Here is an 18,744-nt window from a genome sequence, read left to right as displayed (position 1 = left end):
ATGAAATTTCACTAAGAATTCGGACACCACTACAAAATGGCGAAGGCACTATATAGTGCACTATATAGTAGTTAGGGGATGATTTCGGACAGAGTCTAACAGACTGCGGGGAAAATCAACAGACGAACCAACAAAGACAAAGGGAAGCACAGAGACTTAATAGACACAAGGTGGGCGGGGCCAATTTAACACAGGTGACACACATTAGGAACAGGTGCAGACAATCACAGGGGCAGGAGACACAGGCAAAGTAAAGTGAAGAGAAACAAGACAAAGGAACGGAAGTGAAGCAACACAAGGAAAGGGACTTTCTCAAGAAAACACAAACATGGGATAACAAGGATAACTTAACCAAGGCAAAAAAAACACTAAGCGCTTAATGCGGCACAAGAAATGGAGTGACACTACAACTAAAGTTCCTGGGGGCAGAATCATGACAAGAAAGGCACATGTCTAAATGCAGTGTACCACATATATCCTGCAATCGACTTCTAAAAATGTTTCATTAATTATTTTATTTAAGAAATGATGAATTCTAACATTGTAGGATGTATGTGTTTCTTTAGATTTGCTTCATTAAATACCAGAATAAATCATCTCTGTTCCTTGAAGTACTGTATATTGACTTGAGCGCCTCAAAAAGAATTGTTTCCAAATCTGAAGTCAACAAAACTTGCAATTATACTATGAAATTCTGAAGGTCAAATCATTTCCATGTGGTGTCTGCCAAGCATTTGATGCCAAAATGGTGCACCAACTGTTTTCTCTCTGTTTTGGCCTCTTCTCTGCAGGAGGAACCTGACCAAGCTGTCTCTGATCTTCAGTCACATGCTGGCTGAAATCAAAGCCATCTTCCCTGGAGGACAGTTCCAGGGGGACACTTTCAGGATCACCAAGGCCGATGCCGCTGACTTTTGGAGGAGATTTTTTGGAGAAAAGTAAGTTTTACCTAATCTTGGTATGCAGCACAGAGTTGGAGATGGAGAGACCGAATGTTGACTTAATTTTGCAGACACTATTCAGAGTTCATGTCTGAAAACAGCTCAACACATACGCGCACACACACACACACACACACACTCACACACACACACACACACACACACACACACACACACACTAGGAGACTACGAGAGGTCAAAGGGTGCCATTTTTCTATGGATAAAGAAAACATGCTGCTGACAAAGATTCAAATTTAATAATTTAACTGGTAAGATATCATTACCTGAAGGTAACCAAGGAAAATAAAACAACATGAATGACTACTCAGAACACAATTAATAGAAAATGGATATTATTGTCCTATAAATTCTAATAGGCCTTTCATTATCATTCTAGATTCATTGATGATTAATAGTAAAAAAAAGGTGGAAAAATGGATGTGTAAATGCACCCAAAACACCTTGAGAATGGCTTGTCATCTGATCGACTAAACCAAGAGGTGGTCAGGGAAGCATTGTGTCACATTTGTGCTACATAACATTACATTCATTTAGTAGACGCGTCTGTCCAAAGTGATTTTCAATAAGTGGATTCGACCATGAAGATATTTCCCAAAAGTGCAAGAATCAATAAAGCACATAAACATTTGTGCCCAGGAACGGTGAAGTGTGGAAGAAGTTTGGTAGGTTGAAGACCAACCAGGCCGCTGCATTCTGGATGAGCTTCAGAGGTTGCACATGTCGGCAGACCAGCTAGGAGGGAGTTGAGGTAGTCCAGGTGTGAGATGACAAGAGCCTTCACCAATACCTACGTCGCCTTCTCGGGGAGGAACGGACGTATCCTCCTGATGTTGTGGAGGATGAATCTGCAGGAGCGGGTCGTCACTGCGTTGTTGGCAGTGAAGGACAGCTGGTCGGCCAGTGTCACACCCAGGTTCCTTGCAGTTTGAGTAGGGGTCAACACAGAGTTCTCAATGGTGATGGAGAGGTCGTCTGTGGGAGACGCCTTTCCTGGGAGGAGAAGCATCTCGGTCTTGTCCACATTGAGCTTCAGGTGGTGTGTCGACATCCTCTGAAAAATGTCAGCCAGACATGTAGAGATTCGTGCTGCCACCTTGGTTTCAGATTGTGGAAAGGACCACATGAGTTAGGTGACATCTGCATAGCTATGTTTAGTAAAAGCTGTGTGAGTGAATGACAGAGCCTAATGACCTGGTGTACAGAGAGAAGAGGATGGGGCACAGAACAGAGCCCTGAGGGACCCCGGAAGTGAGGTTGCGGGTTTCAGACACAGATCCTCTCCAAGTAACCCTGTAAGTGCGTGTGTATGTGTGTCTGTATGACTGAAGAAATACAAGTAGGTGTCAGAGCACATTTTTCTATTTACACTGTCTTATTGAACATCATTGTTTCAGTTTACAGGATGCACAACTAACCACTGATGGGTGTCCGGGGAAAGATTCAATTAGCAAATTTAAACACATTATGAAGTGGCCATAGGTTAAAATCATCATTTCATGCTGTTATAGAATTAAAAAAGGGTGCATTTAGGGTGGCTGTGCCTCAGGAGGTAACAAACTGGAACGTTGGTGGTTCGATCCCCGCTCACCCATGTCACTTAAGACTCAATTGCCTCTGACGACTGTGCCTGCTGTACTGTAAAAGCACTCTGAGTGGTCCCACTTGAGGCAGTATGTTGCTTTAGCTTGCACATGCTGCCCTCCAAAGAATTATCAATATTCAGTTGTCAATCAATGATTGATACAATCCATAGCTTCCCGTGGTGATGGAGATTTGTGCTTGACAGGAGTCCTGTACCCTGCGTGAACTTGACAGAGGAGCTCAGTGAAAAGAGTGTCCCTCATCATAAATCACCAACCAGCCGAGGCCACGCTGCTTCACTCAGTCACAGATGTCACAGGACCGGCGCAGCCAGATTCAGTAATTGAGCTAATTACATTTCCTGTGCCAAATGATGCCTTTAGATCACTGAATTCTGTGTGTTGTCTACCAGTGTGTGGTATCTTAATAACCAGCTTCCTCTTGCCGTACAGCTGACATATGGTACTTTTTCCTGCACAATAGTGGATCATATGATTGAAGGACTGTGTGTGTTCCAGTAAGGCCATGTCAGACGCAGCAGCGGGTACTAATGTATACAGGCAAGTGAATATTCAAGTGGGCAGTCATGCGTTGAACCAGAAAGCAATGTTCCCATCAGCACTGGCTTTTTTTTCCTTCTTTTTTTTTTTACTGCCTTGATTACTATCAAAAGGCATTCTGCTAAACTCTGAGGTCATGAAGCATTCAGCTGTGCTGTTCTCTCTCACCACTGTCTCCCTCCCCTGCTGTTCCAGCTGGTAGCTCGAAGCTGTTGAGATTTCACCATCCTTTGTCTCATTTTGTCTCTTCCTATTGAGTAAGTCTGGCCCAGTGGCATACTCCTGCTGTCCATTTCCATTTTTATCAAATCAAATCCCAACCGATTCAAGTCACTTAAGAGAATAAATTACAATATTATAGAGAAACCCAACAGTTCCCATGATAAGCAAATAATTCGTTGATGGTGGAAAGAAAACAAACCTCAAAAACATTTCTAACACAACTAGACTCAGGGGGCGTCTGTCTCAACCGCTTGAGGAGAGAGGGATTTAATCACTGTCTGGTGGTTTTAATGATAATGATAACTGTGACACTAATAGATGTAATGATAACATTATTAATAATGTTTGGGAAACACTATCGACATTTTTCACCATATTAAGACATTTTATGGACCAAACAACTAATCTATTAATCGAGAAAACAGGCGACAGATTAATCGATAATGAAAATAATCGTTAGTTGCAGCCCTAGTAGTAATGATAGTAAAGCTGTTTTTACATTCAATTTCAAGATACTATCTTTTAATTTGGAAACATAAATAACCTGTAAAACAAGTTAAAAGTCCTTTTTCACAAAATGTTTTTTTCATCCAGATATTCAGGAGATTCAGGAAATACAGTATCTATAGAGCAGTCAGGTTTTGTTTTAAAACATGGGTTATAAGCAGCTACACAAGAACATTTCTAAAATAAAATGGTAAAGACCTGCCCTGTCTGTCAAGTCATGTCTTCATGTTTCTAAACTGCAACAGCAAATACATTTTGTTGGAAACATCATTATAAACGTATGAGGATACTGTATCTGTGTATTTTAAAGGTTGCAAATAAGTTTATACTGAACGCAACAAATTCACTGATCTCCTTTCATAGTGACTCCAGCATTATGGAGGGTCTTATCTATGAATCTTCACACACTAACTGTGAATTTTTCTCATGTAACTCTCTCATGAATCTGTTGCGTTCTAAAATCTACATTTTGATATATATATATGGATGCGATGAAATGTCACTCTTATGTGCACTTGTCTGGTCTATGTGGAATGACAATAAAGTCTATCAAGATAAAACAATGCAGAAGTAGCCCAGTGATATGCCGCCAATCGTCCAGGGTGTAAACCTCCACGACTCTCAAAAGGATATATAGCTAATGAATGAATGGATGGATGAAAAACTAGTTGTATCTTGTAACTGTGGTTTTATGATTGGGCTTGTTTCTCTCTTGCAGGACGATAGTGCCATGGAAAGTCTTCCGACAGTGCCTTCACGAACTGCACCCCATCAGTTCGGGCCTGGAGGCCATGGCCCTCAAATCCACCATAGACCTCACTTGCAACGACTACATTTCTGTGTTTGAGTTCGACATCTTCACACGCCTCTTCCAGGTGGGTCAAAAACAAAACCAAGTTTTAAACCTGTGACTTCAAATCAGTTTCACACATTCACAATGTTAGTTCCATACAACAGGCTGCAACAGGCTTTGAACTGCTCCTGAATTTTTCAGCATTTTTTTAACCTCTGAATTAAATTTGTGTTTTTCACTCGTGTTTTTCAATGTTCACAAATTTAAAATTAGTTTGAGCTCACACAGAATGGATTGCTTATCCTTGGTGTCCCGGATGTTTTTTTTTTACACTGATTTTTGGAATCTGAATTTGGCCTGTGGAATTTGAGCTACTCAAATTTATATGATATGAATTTTATAACTTGAACATTGAACAACACAAGTGAAAATAATTTAAAGTTGAAGTGTTGAATTCAGAGGCAAACTATCCGGATACATATTTTCGATGCAAAACAATTCAGTGCCAGTGACAGATTCGCTTCCATAGATTCAGTCAGATTATGGCAATTAATGACAGCAACATAAGCTGTGGCATTTGAAACAGGAAACAAGTTATCTCATTCTGGGAACTTAGAGGAAGAAAAAAATGAAACTTAAAACAGGACAACAAAAGGATTCTTGAAAAGTGAACATGTGTTAACAAACTTGCAGTCGTTTGCCAGCCGCTCCAACCATCAAATGTTATGTCACAGATGACTTATCATAAAGCACTGTCATACATCAGCTTGCCTCTATGTGTTATATTTAGATAGAGCACTAAATAAGCCGTCCAAAGGACAGAGTTTTAAGGGTCTAATGTCAAAGAAAAAGCCTGGGCTCACTGTATTTTTAAGTCTTTTTATTGTACTTCATTGTCGTGTCATTTACTCACTCCGGAACATATGATATAGATGTCTATAGTGATAAGTAATACACAAGCCTTGCTTTGATACAGATTTGAGAGGAAAGGTTTCCAGACTTGCCATCAGAGAATAGAGAAAATGAATGTAATGTAATGAGATGGCATTTCACTAAACTTCGTGCTGAAATCAAACTGCGCATCTATGCAAATTCTACAGTATAGGGGCTTCTCCAAAAACTTTTTTCTGTTATAGATTCGAATATTTTTCAAAGGTGGCAGAGTTGGACGACTCCAGCCGTGACCGAGTGGCTTCATCTTGGTTGCAGCAGGAGCAGGTCTCTCTTAGTTTACTCTTGCTGAGGTGTTGCCTATGTATCACCTTAATTAAGCAATAGCCAATGCCCCTTAATTGTGATATAATGAGTGTATACCATAGCCTGTCATGAGCCATTTCTTTTATAAAACGGTTACAAGTATGGCGAAATGAAAGTTATAGACCCACTACGATTTGAATTGTTAATTTCGTCAAAAAATAATTTTTTTAACTAAGACCAAAAAGTAGTCCCTCCTGGCTGCCTGCACAGTGCACTTAGGTTGCCATGCAACTCACTGTAGCATTCCTCAGAAAAAAGGCTACGAGATGGTAGCTGGGTTTGCCAGCAATTTAAGTTCGCAGGCTACTGTGGGCCATAGCCCATGCCAAAACTTCACTCCATCGCTACTCACGTCATTACGTCCTCAGTCGCGGAGTGATACGGACCCGACGTTGTACACTGTCATTTTACCACAGCAATGAACCAATCAGATCGCTTGATTTGAACTACCCATTTAATAAAATGTAATAAACCATTCTAATTCATATGGAAGTTTAACGGCTTCTTTGAACTATAGATGGTATCATAGCCTTTAGCCCACTGCCGAAACTTGAGTCACAATCAAGGTGGCTTTTTGTGACACTGTTTTAGTTTCATGACCTTCTTCTTATGTGCTGTTTATTTTGGTATATATATATATATATATATATATATATATATATATATATACATATATGTGTGTGAGTGTGTGTGTGTGTTGACCAAAACGATTGAGCCTGAAGTAATAGCTTCACATCTGAATATGCGGGGACTGCAATAGGCTGACACATGCAGGATCAGAAACCTCATTGATACAGTAAATTAACAGCAAAGGAGCAAATGAAATGCCAGAAAGCAATTTTTTTTCTCCCGTTGGATGTTTTTGCTTCTATTTTTGCTCTTCTTTGAGATTTGTGGATGTGCTGGATGTGTGGCTTTAGCTCCCTTCTGTTGACAGATTACTGGCCCATGTGGCTTCAAGATGGTGTGTGGGCGGTGAGGCCTCAGAGCGAGGCTTTACTTTACTTTGGCACAACCTTTGTACTTTGCATGTTTCCTCTGAGAATGAAAAAATAAGACCGTGAATACTTGTAGAATGATTTTTGTCGGGATCAGTGTCACATCAGTGTGTTGCTTGTATAATACATTTAAAGGAGCAATCTGCAGTCGCACACAGCGGGAGGCAGGAGTGGCCAGTGACTGGCTGCTACCTGGATAGCCACTTCCAGGCTGGTGTGACCTGAATGGGAGTTGAGGTGGTCCCCTGTGGTCAGCCTCAGGGCCCTGGTCTGTTGATTCACTGGTTGGGAATCCTGGTGGGAGGCAGGGCAGGGTCAGTGAACAAAGACAGAAAATGTGCCAAACTGAGCCTGAACTTGTGCAGGACGGGGCAGGACTTATACAGTAATACTTCAGCTTTAGGTGACTGTGGAAGATTAGAAAATGGTCCTGCTGTTGCCAACATGAAAATGTACATTTGTGATGGGACCGATGGTGAGCAGAAAGAATAGAACTCTGTTTTACTTGCTTTCCAGGCTGTTTCTCACTCGGTAGCTAAGTGTATTTTTCCATTAGGCAGTCTCCTGCCTCTTTGGGCTGGGCCACTATCCAGTGCACTGCTCGAATCAACAAACACACAGAGTGGATAGGGCTTGCTCTATTGCCTTTACAGCCCAAATGCCATTCTTTCTTCTGCCAAACCAACTGTACAGTTATGGCAGCACATTATTATCTCTGAAATACATATAAGTCTCGGACCTCTCAGTTCATTTTCGATTTCCGAAAGGCGTTACCAACGGACGCAGATGAATCATGTGACGTTTGTTCAGTGACGCGAAAATACCGACAGACTAGAGCAGGGAGGAGATGCCTGTGATGATGATTCCACAATGTCTGTGAACCAGTGTTGCCGTTTCTGTGGGAGAAATTTGAAGATATCGGGTCAAAGGCTCGTTCATCAGCAGCAGCCTTGGTTGTTTACATCAGTCGCTTCCGTCCGCATCACGGTATAAACCCCGCCCATTATCAGATCATCTGTTGTGATTGGACCGGCAAGATTTCTGCTTGGGGAAATCACTTCCCAATGAAGGAGATCCAGACCGTATTCTAGCAGGGCTAATTTTAAATGATCTCCCGGAATTCGTCTGGGTCCCAGGCTAGTAAGTAATCCCCCTGTCAATGTTCTTTTTTTTGAAGGGGTTTATTTGTGCTGAAGTTCTGGATTCAGAATGAAAGCAAAACTATGCCAAGACCAAGCCAACCTTTTACCTTAAAAAATAAAATAAACTTCAAAATAAATTTGATGCCACACTGACGTATGATGGGGAGAATGGTGCCACTTTCGTTTACGCCCTGAGTGCCTGTTCTTGCACCACATAACTTGGGTAGGCGCGTACAATCTACCCTGAGAAGCGTGTGCTCCAGCCCATCCTCCAGATGTTCATAGAAAAACCACCTAACCATTCGAGCGCAACAGAATTAATAACAACTTGTGGCTGCGGAGGATGCTGTTGCGTAGCAAACGTTACATAGTGTTGTTTTTATGTAGTATGTGTGGTTGTTGTACAGGAAGGGGAAAAAAATTATTAAATGAATTCAATTTAATCACAAGACGCAAATGCTAAATACTAGTTATTTTTCTCTTGGCTTGTATAGTCGAGTATCTTGTATTTGCATGTTACACGAAGAAGTTCTTATTTTATGACAAAGCATTTGGTACATTTCCTCGTGCTGAACAGTCAGGTAAACAGACTCCACCCCTCGGCATAACGTGTTCTTTTTCCATCTGTGAAACTCTTGTCCTTCAGACAACCTCAAACGAGCTGTAAACAGAGCTAAACACGACGAGCCGCAGTGCATGAGCCGCTTCCCACACTCCTGGTTGTGGAGCGGGCCGGAGCATTCTCTCTCTCCCTCGGTCTGTTCTTTTCCTACATGTCGGCACCCAGAGAATTGTGATTGAGCCAAGTCAACCCAGGGATGATTCGTTGTCGAGCACATGAAAAATAATTGTGCAATGTTTATATAAGGTAACACTGGGTGGTCTTTTTTTCAGCCGTGGGGATCAATTCTGAGGAACTGGAACTTCCTGGCAGTGACACACCCCGGCTACATGGCCTTCCTGACCTATGATGAAGTCAAAGCCAGATTGCACAAGTACATCAACAAGCCTGGAAGGTATGATAACTGTGTTGTAAGTTAAACCCAACAAGAAATCAATTTCAACCCAAGCGGCGTTCATGCTGAACAATGATGGAGCGTCAGTGCACCTGAGCTGTGCCCATCACGTTACTTTACCAAACCGACAGACATTCACACTCGCTGCCATGATTGACTGGCCCACTCTGTTGAGCTGGAAAGTTAGATCAATTTGAGCCTCTTGAGATCTCTTTTTTTTATTCTTCACACAGCTGTTTCAGTCGCCGTCGATGTGAACAACAAAATTGCAACACCACAACATACCGTCCGAAAATGTGCAAACCATATCCTATCTCCCACCTGTCTGATGGCTGATTTGTACTCAATCTTCCAGTGTGTCCCTTTAGAATAGCAAAACACACTTCAAATGTGGTTGAAACACGTCGGAATTTTAAGTCTTTCTTTTCGAGCATAACTCGACCCTCATACCTCACAGCCAGAAAAACACAAACACACACGCACACACACACACACACTCCTACTTTTGTTGGTTATCTGATTATTATTGTTTTTGTGGATGGAGATGGAACAACGTATGTCAAAGTTAAACACATATGAACTTGTAATGGACCCCCCTAAAGGTGGATTATAGAAACTGCACACTGATTGATTAATTTGGCTTTCATGCCAATTTATTAATCACAACAATGTTCATTTTAGAAACAAAAACAAATGTACATCAGATTTTGTGCAACAAGTGTTTGAAGAAATTATTGATCATGTTGATAATAATAATAAATAATACATCATATTTATTTAGCGCTTTTCCAAATGCACAAAGATGTTTGTTGATGAGGTCGAGAGCTCAGGAACCCATGTAGAAAATAGGATACACCTGGTGTTGGTGCATGAACCATAACAGTTTTCTAGTTTTGTATATTTTTATTTTTTTAAGTTGTGTTGCTAACTGCAGACGCTCATCGGTGTGTCTCCCACTCCCAATTACTGCAAAATCGAATGAGTTTTCCTGCTCTGGCCGGGCAGCAAACCCGGGTCCTAGCTCAGTGAGCTATTTGATTTGCTTTCGATTTACAGAACCAGAAAACCCAGATATTTTTTCTGCGCACACACAGAACCGACAGCTTACGAACTGTGAGGAAATATTCGCTGATTTTTACAAAACATGTTTTTGCCTTAGAATCGGTTACTGCCCCTTTGAGCTGTAATGATATGATATGCAATGTAATGAACTATAGACTACTTTAGCATGAGACTAAATGTACTTAGTTCCACTGAAAAAGGCACTTTTCTAAGTGAATCCAACTCGAGCATACCAAGTAAAGAAGCCTTTTCAACCCCAGATTACAGGTAACTTGTTTAAACCGAGTGTTTAGAACATGTTGATAAAAACTGAGTGAGGTACACTTATTATTTCTTATTAAACCCAATTGCAATTGCAAACACCTATCCACATACAAATGCATGGATTTTGACTCTCCTGTACAATACATTTTGTTTATTTTTACCTTGATCAGGTAAACATGTAGGTGATGTGTTCCATCGGGTCTGTGGGTGAGGTGTGGTTTGGTCAGGTTTGACCATGCAAACAACATAACTGTCGTCAGATTCTGATTCATTACTTAAATCGATCAATTCTGGTGCACATAAATGTGTGCAACCTTTTCCCTGCAGAGCGGTGAGAGAAATACCTGTAATGAACCCGCTCTAATCTAACTTAAGCGGATAATAAAGCATTCACGTCGGACTTAATTGCTTTATAATAAAAAAAGAGAAAATAGGTTTAAAGTTGTATGAAGGCATGATCATAACCTTCTGCTACCTTCATGACAAGTTAAGAAGTCAGGATTTTTTCCCCCCCTCGACTTATCCGGAACCTTGCCACCAGTCACCTGCAGCGTGTCCGTGTCCCAGCATACAGCCAAGTCTGAAAGTCAACCAGCTGCTTGCAGCATCCAATTTTCACGGATATAACATTGATCTCCTCGGTCTGCACTTATGCTCATGAATATTTACAATGTTGATCCCCATGGCAAACGGCCTCGGAGCTCAGGCTCAATGGCAACAGATATCAGTCAGAAATAAAATATGTTTCTGAATTTCCATGGGGATTATGTGTGTCATAAACATGTCATCCTTTACTGTCACACCCCTGAGCCACAATCTGAACAACCTTCCAAAAGCGCCTTATTACTGTCGTATATATTCATAGAATATGTCATATCTTTCTTTTCAAACCTTATAATAGCGGCAGGGTGTAAGTGTTCCGGGAACAAACAGCAAGAATTATTTTCATCTAAGGGAAGTTCAGTTGTTATAAAGACAAATAAGAAACTAGTCTGTCAGACCCCCCCAAAAAGAAGCTTATTTTATGTAAATGCAATGAGTAACTTCAGGGTAGAGTGGAATAGAACAGATTACATTACATTTCATTACATTCATTTATCAGACGCTTTTGTCCAAAGCAACTTACAATAAGTGCATTCAACCATGAAGATATTACCCAAGAGGGCAAGAATCAAGAGAGTACATAAACATTTGTCAAATAGGCCAAAAGCAGCGCTAATTTAGATTTTTTTTTTCCAGTGTCTTGAATCGGATTCGATCCACCACCGGAAGCCAGTGCAGGACTAGAGATTTTGTTTGCGAAACACTTAATATAAAGTGCTCATAGTATCAAACTGTTAAAGTATTGTAACCAAAAGGCATACAGGTGGATTCACTCTGCGTACAGCACCTACCGTTCAGATGTAAAAGTCAAACTCAGCGCATCACTGCATTCTCACAGAAAATTATATTTTTTCCCTCTTCGCATGGTGAGTTTCGAGAAGCAGTTAATACATTTTTCGATCAATAAATCGTTTACTAAATTAACCGCCAACAGTTTCAATAATCGGTTAATCGGTTCAAGTAGTCATATGAAAAAACAAGTCAAAATTCTCTGATTTCAGCTTCTTTAATGTGAATATTTTCTGGTTTTCTTTGCTCTTCTATAACAGAAAAGGGAATATCTTTGGTGTGTGGACAAAAACAAATCATCTTCTTGGACTTTTGGGCAACAAGATTGACATTTCTCACCATTTTATTGACCAAACAACTAATCGATTAATCGAGAAAATAATCAACAGATTAATCGATTATGAAAATAATCGTCAGTTGTGGCCCTACAGCACTGCTACTTTGTTGAAAGCGACTAGTGTAGCTTTGAGTTGAGCCATGCATGCTCAGCTCTGATGTGGCCCCTCTGATGTGGCGACGTTGTGGTGCAGATAATGACAGGACAGGAAATGTGTGTCTGTGTAAGAAAATGTAAAGGGGCGCCGCTGATCTCCAAGTGAATCATGCAAATGCCGTTGTTATGAACCAACAGTGGAACAAACACACACGGACACAGACACACACACACACAGCTGTGTGGGCGGAGGCAGTCATATCAGATGAGCTGCGACACGTTACCACTTCAACTCGCTCAGACACACTCCAACATACGACCGCACCCACCAGCATACAAACACACACTTCTATGCAGGCAATCGGCATGAGCCAGATCCTACAGATTCATCGTTGACTGATCATATCAAAATGAAACGCGTGTCCTCAGCCCAGAGCCTTTGTTGTGGGTGGAGGTCGGAGCTTACGGTTGTCAAGGCTCACTCTAAGCCCAGTGTTCGTGCTGGGCTGCATTTATAATACCTCCTCTCTCTCTTTCTTCACATATTTTCCCTGTTCATATTTTCACCTTGTGCTGAGCTGTTTCGTTTGTATTCAGCTGTGAGCTGCACGTATGAAGCTTGGTCGATGCAGCACAATCAGCATTGATTGATGCTGTTTAGTTTTATATGACAGGAAAAAAGTAGAAAGTTCATATTTCACCATTTTTTTGTTGTTGTTTATTGGCTCATATCCGAGTTGCTGAAGTGGGTGAGTCGTACTCGTCTCAGTGGTCACTCAGGTGTCATTAAACACAAGGTCTGTGCAATCGGATCACAAGGCATGTGTGAAAGGGCTGTTGGTATTAATTCCAGAGAAAGACAAGTCACGGCTGTTGATGAAATGAGACCAGAAAATGTCAAATAAGACTTGATTAAATCCTCTCATAAAGCAAATCTGAAGGACAATTTTCACATCCATATGCTAATAGGCAAGGCAAGGCAAGTTTATTTATATAGCGCAATTCATTCATATAGTGACAATTCAAAGTGCTTTACAATGAGCAGATAAAAGAACATCGACAAATAATACATTCAATTAAAAGGTGAAGTGCACAAGGGGAAGTCAAAACAAAAGAAATACTATAAAAGAATATAAAATAGAATAGAAACATAAAATAGCATATATTAAAATAAAGAAAACTAGAATAAAGACATTGTGTCTTTGTTAATATACTAGCCCTATAGGCAATGTAAAATAATCCATTTCATTAATTTGTAATTACGTGTACAGAAATAAGGAGAACCACAATCACATGTCATCAGGTTTGCTATTTGCTGTTTGTGTAATATTTGTTACTGAGAGGCAGTTCGATTTATACAACACATTTCATCACAAGTCATAACATACAGTATATGGGAGAATACAATAAATGAAATATATATGTATATAACAATATACACATGTAATAATAAAATGAATACTGAGGAGCAGTGGCGTGCAGGACTCTCGGCTCCAGTCAGCAGCCTCGCCGTCCTACACACACACACACTCACTCACCGTTGGCCGCTCGCTCTGCACATGACTTCACTCCTGAACTATCTACTTGTGTGACAATATTCTGTCTCAAACTTCTCCACCTGACCGCACATCTCACACAGAGATGATGAATCGGTGTAATTACTCATTTAGCTGCCGCTGCCTCTTATGAAGATGGTGCTGCTCTGAGATCAGATGTAAGGAGAGACATAGCTTCCACTTAGGCATCATTTAATTGAAAGCACAGCACTGACTTGCTTGTTTGTCTCATTTTAAAAGACAAACCATATGATATTGTAATCATGATCGGATTCAGATATGAACCATTACTCTATGTTAAAGGTAAATACAGTTTCTAATCTAAATGTTGTTGTATTGATTGTTTTGCAGCTTGTGTGTGTGTGTGTGTGTGTGTGTGTGTGTGTGTGTGTGTGTGTGTGTGTGTGTGTGTGTGTGTGTGTGTGTGTGTGTGTGTGTGTGTGTGTGTGTGTGTGTGTGTGTGTGTGTGTGTGTGTGTGTGTGTGTGTGTGTGTGTGTGTGTGTGTGTGTGTGTGTGAACCATGCTCATCTGTCCTCTCTGTCGCAAACAGTTACATCTTCAGACTGAGTTGCACACGCCTGGGCCAGTGGGCCATCGGTTATGTGACCAATGATGGCAACATACTGCAAACCATCCCCCACAACAAGCCACTGTTCCAGGCCCTCATCGATGGCTACAGGGAGGGCTTGTACGTAACCCATCGCGCACTCAAACACACACTCTCCCTTTTCTAGCTCACTCTCTGTCTGCATATTGACACGTCGCGCTGAACTCTCCACTGTGTATGAAATGTATACAAATGAGAACCGATCAAAGTATTGGCCTTTGTCTTTACATGTCTCTCGGCAGACACAGAGTGCGCTGTTACTGGAAAGCGTAACTTCTCTGAAAGCCACTGCCTAGATGTTTTTATTTTGATTTGGTCTCAGCCAGACAAGCGGATGTCCTTGAGCAAGTCAAGTCATTGTGCAAGGCCATCTGTTTCTATCATACCTAATAATCTGACAGGCCCCCAGACAAATCAAACATGCCTCCTTCCATTTAGTGCGCGGCATCTCATTTCCCTCAGCCGTCAGTCTGGCTGGCTGAAGCTGTTCATAGATCACTGAGTCACAGTTTTTTTTTGAGAAGTCCACAGGAGGGGGTGGTGCTGCTTCAGTCCTGTTTGAAGCGCCTCTGGTTTTGATCAAGTGGGACGACCCCAGCATCTGTAGGGGAACTGAAGTTCGTTTTAGTTGCTCTTTCAAATGTCAATCATCATGGTTATACCACACCTTATAAATTAAATCAATCTGAGTTGTTCTGCTCAGTTTAGTAAAATTGCTGATGGCCATGTATATCTTTTTATTCCATGCAGATATACTACATCTAACTCATGTGCTTTTTATGTAAGACTTTATAAATTCCTGATATTTAAACCCCGGTTATTTACTATTGTACTAGAATATCAGCGAAACAACAAGTGAAATCACCCTTGCTAGATGAAATGCTAGAGGAGACATGAGTTTGATGGAAACATGTATTTGACACTGTTGGCTAACTCTATTTTTTGTGTGTGTGCGCTAATTTGCAGCTACTTGTTCCCCGACGGTCGCAGTTACAACCCTGACCTCACTGGCCTCTGCGAGCCGACGCCTCATGATCACATCAGAGTGACTCAAGTGGGTTTGTGTGTTTGTGAAAACATGGTCATGGAATGTCTTCGCCTCACGAAGCCGGAAGGCTCAGTCTTCCTCGTGACATTTAAGTGTGGAAAATGTTCACTAAGAAATGATTGAACCTGATTTTAAATGTGTCAGTGCCATATATGCGTGGGAGAGTTAAAAAAAAAAAACTGACTCACAACCTCCCCAAACTCTCAAATCTCGAGAACAACTAAATAACTATCTGCTGTTAAATTAAGCAATACTGTTGGACCGGCTCCTTTTGGCCTCAAAGGAGAAGCAACGAGTTCAGAGACTCCCTCCTCTCCATCGGTCACAGTCCGTTTGTGCTTACTTTTGCAGGAAGTCATCCTACTACAGAAAACAAGCATTACTGTTTACGCTTTTCCAAGATGAGAATCAGATCACATTTTTGAACGGCATTTCACTCAAATGTATGCTTGAGTGTGGAGTATGGAAGTGACAAATAAATCGGATTCTGATCGGATTCTGAAGACATACGCAGAAACTGATTTTGTTTTGCGTACTGAAGCATTTTTTTTCCAGTTTGAGAACAACCAGTGAGAGCACAGCTAGTGGAGTGTTCGCCCAGTCCGACGTAGTTTTTAATGTATATTGATGTGTGCAGATACAGTTACGTGCGGCTTTTGTGTGATGAGAGTTTGAAGTGTACTCCAAACAGGTGAATGCCAGAGGATTTAACAGATGCTTTGACATGTAAATAGTTTGTCAGGTGATTTGTTTTACAGAGATTAGGTATTTACTGTATAAAATGACCCTGTGTGTTTTGCGCTTGTTCTCATGTATAGTTCGTTATGTGCACCACATGACTTAACAAAGCTAACAGGCGTTTGTTCTTCCCGAACAGGAGCAGTACGAGCTCTACTGTGAAATGGGCTCCACCTTCCAGCTTTGTAAGATCTGCGCGGAGAACGACAAAGACGTCAAGATCGAGCCGTGCGGCCACCTCATGTGTACTTCCTGTCTCACAGCCTGGCAGGTAGCGTACTCAGCCGTAGCTGCGTAAAGAGTGATTTTCGCCCATCGCACTTGAACAGAGGGGCGCATCTGTGTCTGTGTACACGGGACATGGGTGAATAACAAAGTATGGGCACCGTCATCCTAACACTATCAATATTCTGCCGTTGTGTAAAACCTATACTATATTTTAACTTACTGCCGTATTTTTGTTTTCAATCTATAAGTAGCAATGAATCCCTTTTTTTTTTTTCAGCTGCGTATTAGCGAGAAAAGGCTACTGAATAATCGAAGCAGCTCTCAGTGCATGGTGAAAAATCCTCCCTCCCTCCCTCCCTGCCTCCCTCCCTCACTTCCTTCCAGGGTCCTTGTGTCTGTCCTAATCAAATTTCCATGTATCAGTCAGTAGAGGAAGTGAAAACTGAGCGTGTGCACACAGTGTATTCCAGTGTTTCTCTGCTTCATACTGTGGGCTGTTGTATGTATTGTGTGTGTGCATCACACACCACACGCTGCCACGCCGCAGTGTTCATTGTGTTTGTGTCACTCGATTGCATATCAGAAGCAGCAACGTGTGTTTATAATTGCTTTACAGACAACATTCATCAACAGTCAAAGCATTTACAGGCAGTAGTGCCTCCTTCTAGGTCATTTAAGAATTCTTTAAAAGTGTCCAATGAGACCAGCTCTTGGAGCAAGTCATTCCAAGCCTAGGGAGCGGTGTACTTAAAAGCCCATTTCCCCAGATTTGTACGGACTCCAGGGACAGTTAGTGGCGACAGGTCCTGGGAGCGCAAGCAGTGGTTTCTTGTACCTTTTTGAAGAATGTACATCTGTGGATAAGAAGGAATCAGACCGAGTATGGCTTTATAAATCAGAATGTGCCAAAGGCTGAGTCTAGGGGCTGACAGGGCAGACGATCCAACCTAAACATAAATAAATCTCAATGCTCCACGATATTACCCCGTCCAGTGTGTGCAGAGGTGTTATGAGATGCATGCATATAAATCACAAGTCCAGTAGAGGCATGAATGTGGCCGCAACAAGTCTCCTCTTGGCCTCGCAGGAGAAGCAACGAGTTCAGAGACTCCCTCCTCTCCATCGGTCACGGGGCAGTCCGTTTGTGCTTACTTTTACTTTTTGTTGACTCTTTTTAATTTAGCAAAAAATCACAAGTTTAACTCAAATTAAACCAAAATGTTGACGACTTCTTACAAGTGTGTACATACACACACACACACACAAGATAAATATCTAAGTGAAGAGGTATTTTTCGCTCCATTTGAATGAAATTGTGAGTCAGAGGGAACCCCTCCAACTCCAGTCGTCGAGGTCATTGACTCAGTGGTGGTTCCCTGACTTTCCTCCGCCTCCGTATATTAGTCACCAGCAGGGGTGGAACAGACATACACCCCTCACTCGGTGCTGGCTGATGATCTAATGCACGTCCACATCCTGTTTTCTTTATTGAGCATTTTTTGATCTCTGCAGAGAGCGGGGGCACATGACAGGGCTCCCTTGTGGTTTTTCTACCAAAACTTTTTTACCCTGAGGGCTCAGAATGTTTCACAGGAGCTTCTGTCTTGTATTTAACCAGACTGTGGAGTTCATTAAGTGTACAGTACATGTATGGTTTGCATATCTAGCTAGTAATGTTATCAGGTGTTAGAGTAGTAAGTTAGTATTTCCAGAGTGATTTCCACATATTCCCCAATTATGAGTTTTTGCCAGGGTCGTTTTTACCTCAGTGTTAATCACTAAATCAGTGTGGGAACGGTGAATATATCATCACTGCGAATTGAAGTGAGTTTTGCCGGCAAGATTCAGCTTGGAAGGTTTTCTCCCCTTCACCAAGACTTGATTTTTTGGAACAGTTTGTTTTACGTTTGTCACTTCAGTCAAGTCTGTCTCTGATCAATATGGTTTATTGTGTCTAATATGACCATCACATCGTCTCCCCCTCCCTCTGGTCTCCCTTCCTTTTAACCTTCCACTCCTTCTCTTCTCCTCCCGCTCTGTTCAGGATTAAGTTTCAAACGTGCCTTTGGTGGGTCCCCCCACTAAGTCCTCAACCATATGGCTGCCACAAATGCTGCTTTGTTCCCTGTAAACATTGTCTGCCTTTGGTTATAGTCGCTGAATCAGCGGACATCAGAGATACACTGAACAAACCAAAACCTCTATTATGGTTGTAGTGAAGTGCATAATCATAATGTGCATCCCAGGTCTGTGTACAGTTGCATCAACCTTCCTGGTCCAGAGGCCAATTTTTATATTTTTCCAAAACACATTGGGCGCAAAGTGGCGGCATGTGGGATGCACGGGAAGTGTCCAAAGCCACGTTTGCTATTTCAAA

The 18,744-nt window shown here is 41.6% G+C and overlaps 1 protein-coding gene across 5 annotated transcripts in view; it reads left to right on the top strand.

The window, feature by feature from the left end:
• The window catches only part of cblb (Cbl proto-oncogene B, E3 ubiquitin protein ligase), a 45,330-nt gene that overhangs the window by 16,840 nt on the left and 9,746 nt on the right, over positions 1 to 18,744 (top strand). For 4 of the 5 annotated variants that reach the window (XM_047330585.1, XM_047330584.1, XM_047330582.1 and 1 more), the window contains exons 4-9: positions 792 to 938; positions 4,551 to 4,707; positions 8,917 to 9,038; positions 14,297 to 14,434; positions 15,320 to 15,407; positions 16,279 to 16,410. In XM_047330585.1, coding sequence (XP_047186541.1) covers positions 792 to 938; positions 4,551 to 4,707; positions 8,917 to 9,038; positions 14,297 to 14,434; positions 15,320 to 15,407; positions 16,279 to 16,410 — 784 coding nt within the window. Of the gene's footprint in view, positions 1 to 791; positions 939 to 2,735; positions 2,883 to 3,026; positions 3,104 to 4,550; positions 4,708 to 8,916; positions 9,039 to 14,296; positions 14,435 to 15,319; positions 15,408 to 16,278; positions 16,411 to 18,744 lie in introns of those variants that run through there. The other variant, XM_047330586.1, reaches the window with a different exon arrangement.

Source organism: Scophthalmus maximus, chromosome 2, assembly GCF_022379125.1.
Source record: "Scophthalmus maximus strain ysfricsl-2021 chromosome 2, ASM2237912v1, whole genome shotgun sequence".
Classification (NCBI taxonomy): domain Eukaryota; kingdom Metazoa; phylum Chordata; class Actinopteri; order Pleuronectiformes; family Scophthalmidae; genus Scophthalmus; species Scophthalmus maximus.
This window is presented reverse-complemented; position numbering and strand designations above follow the sequence as displayed.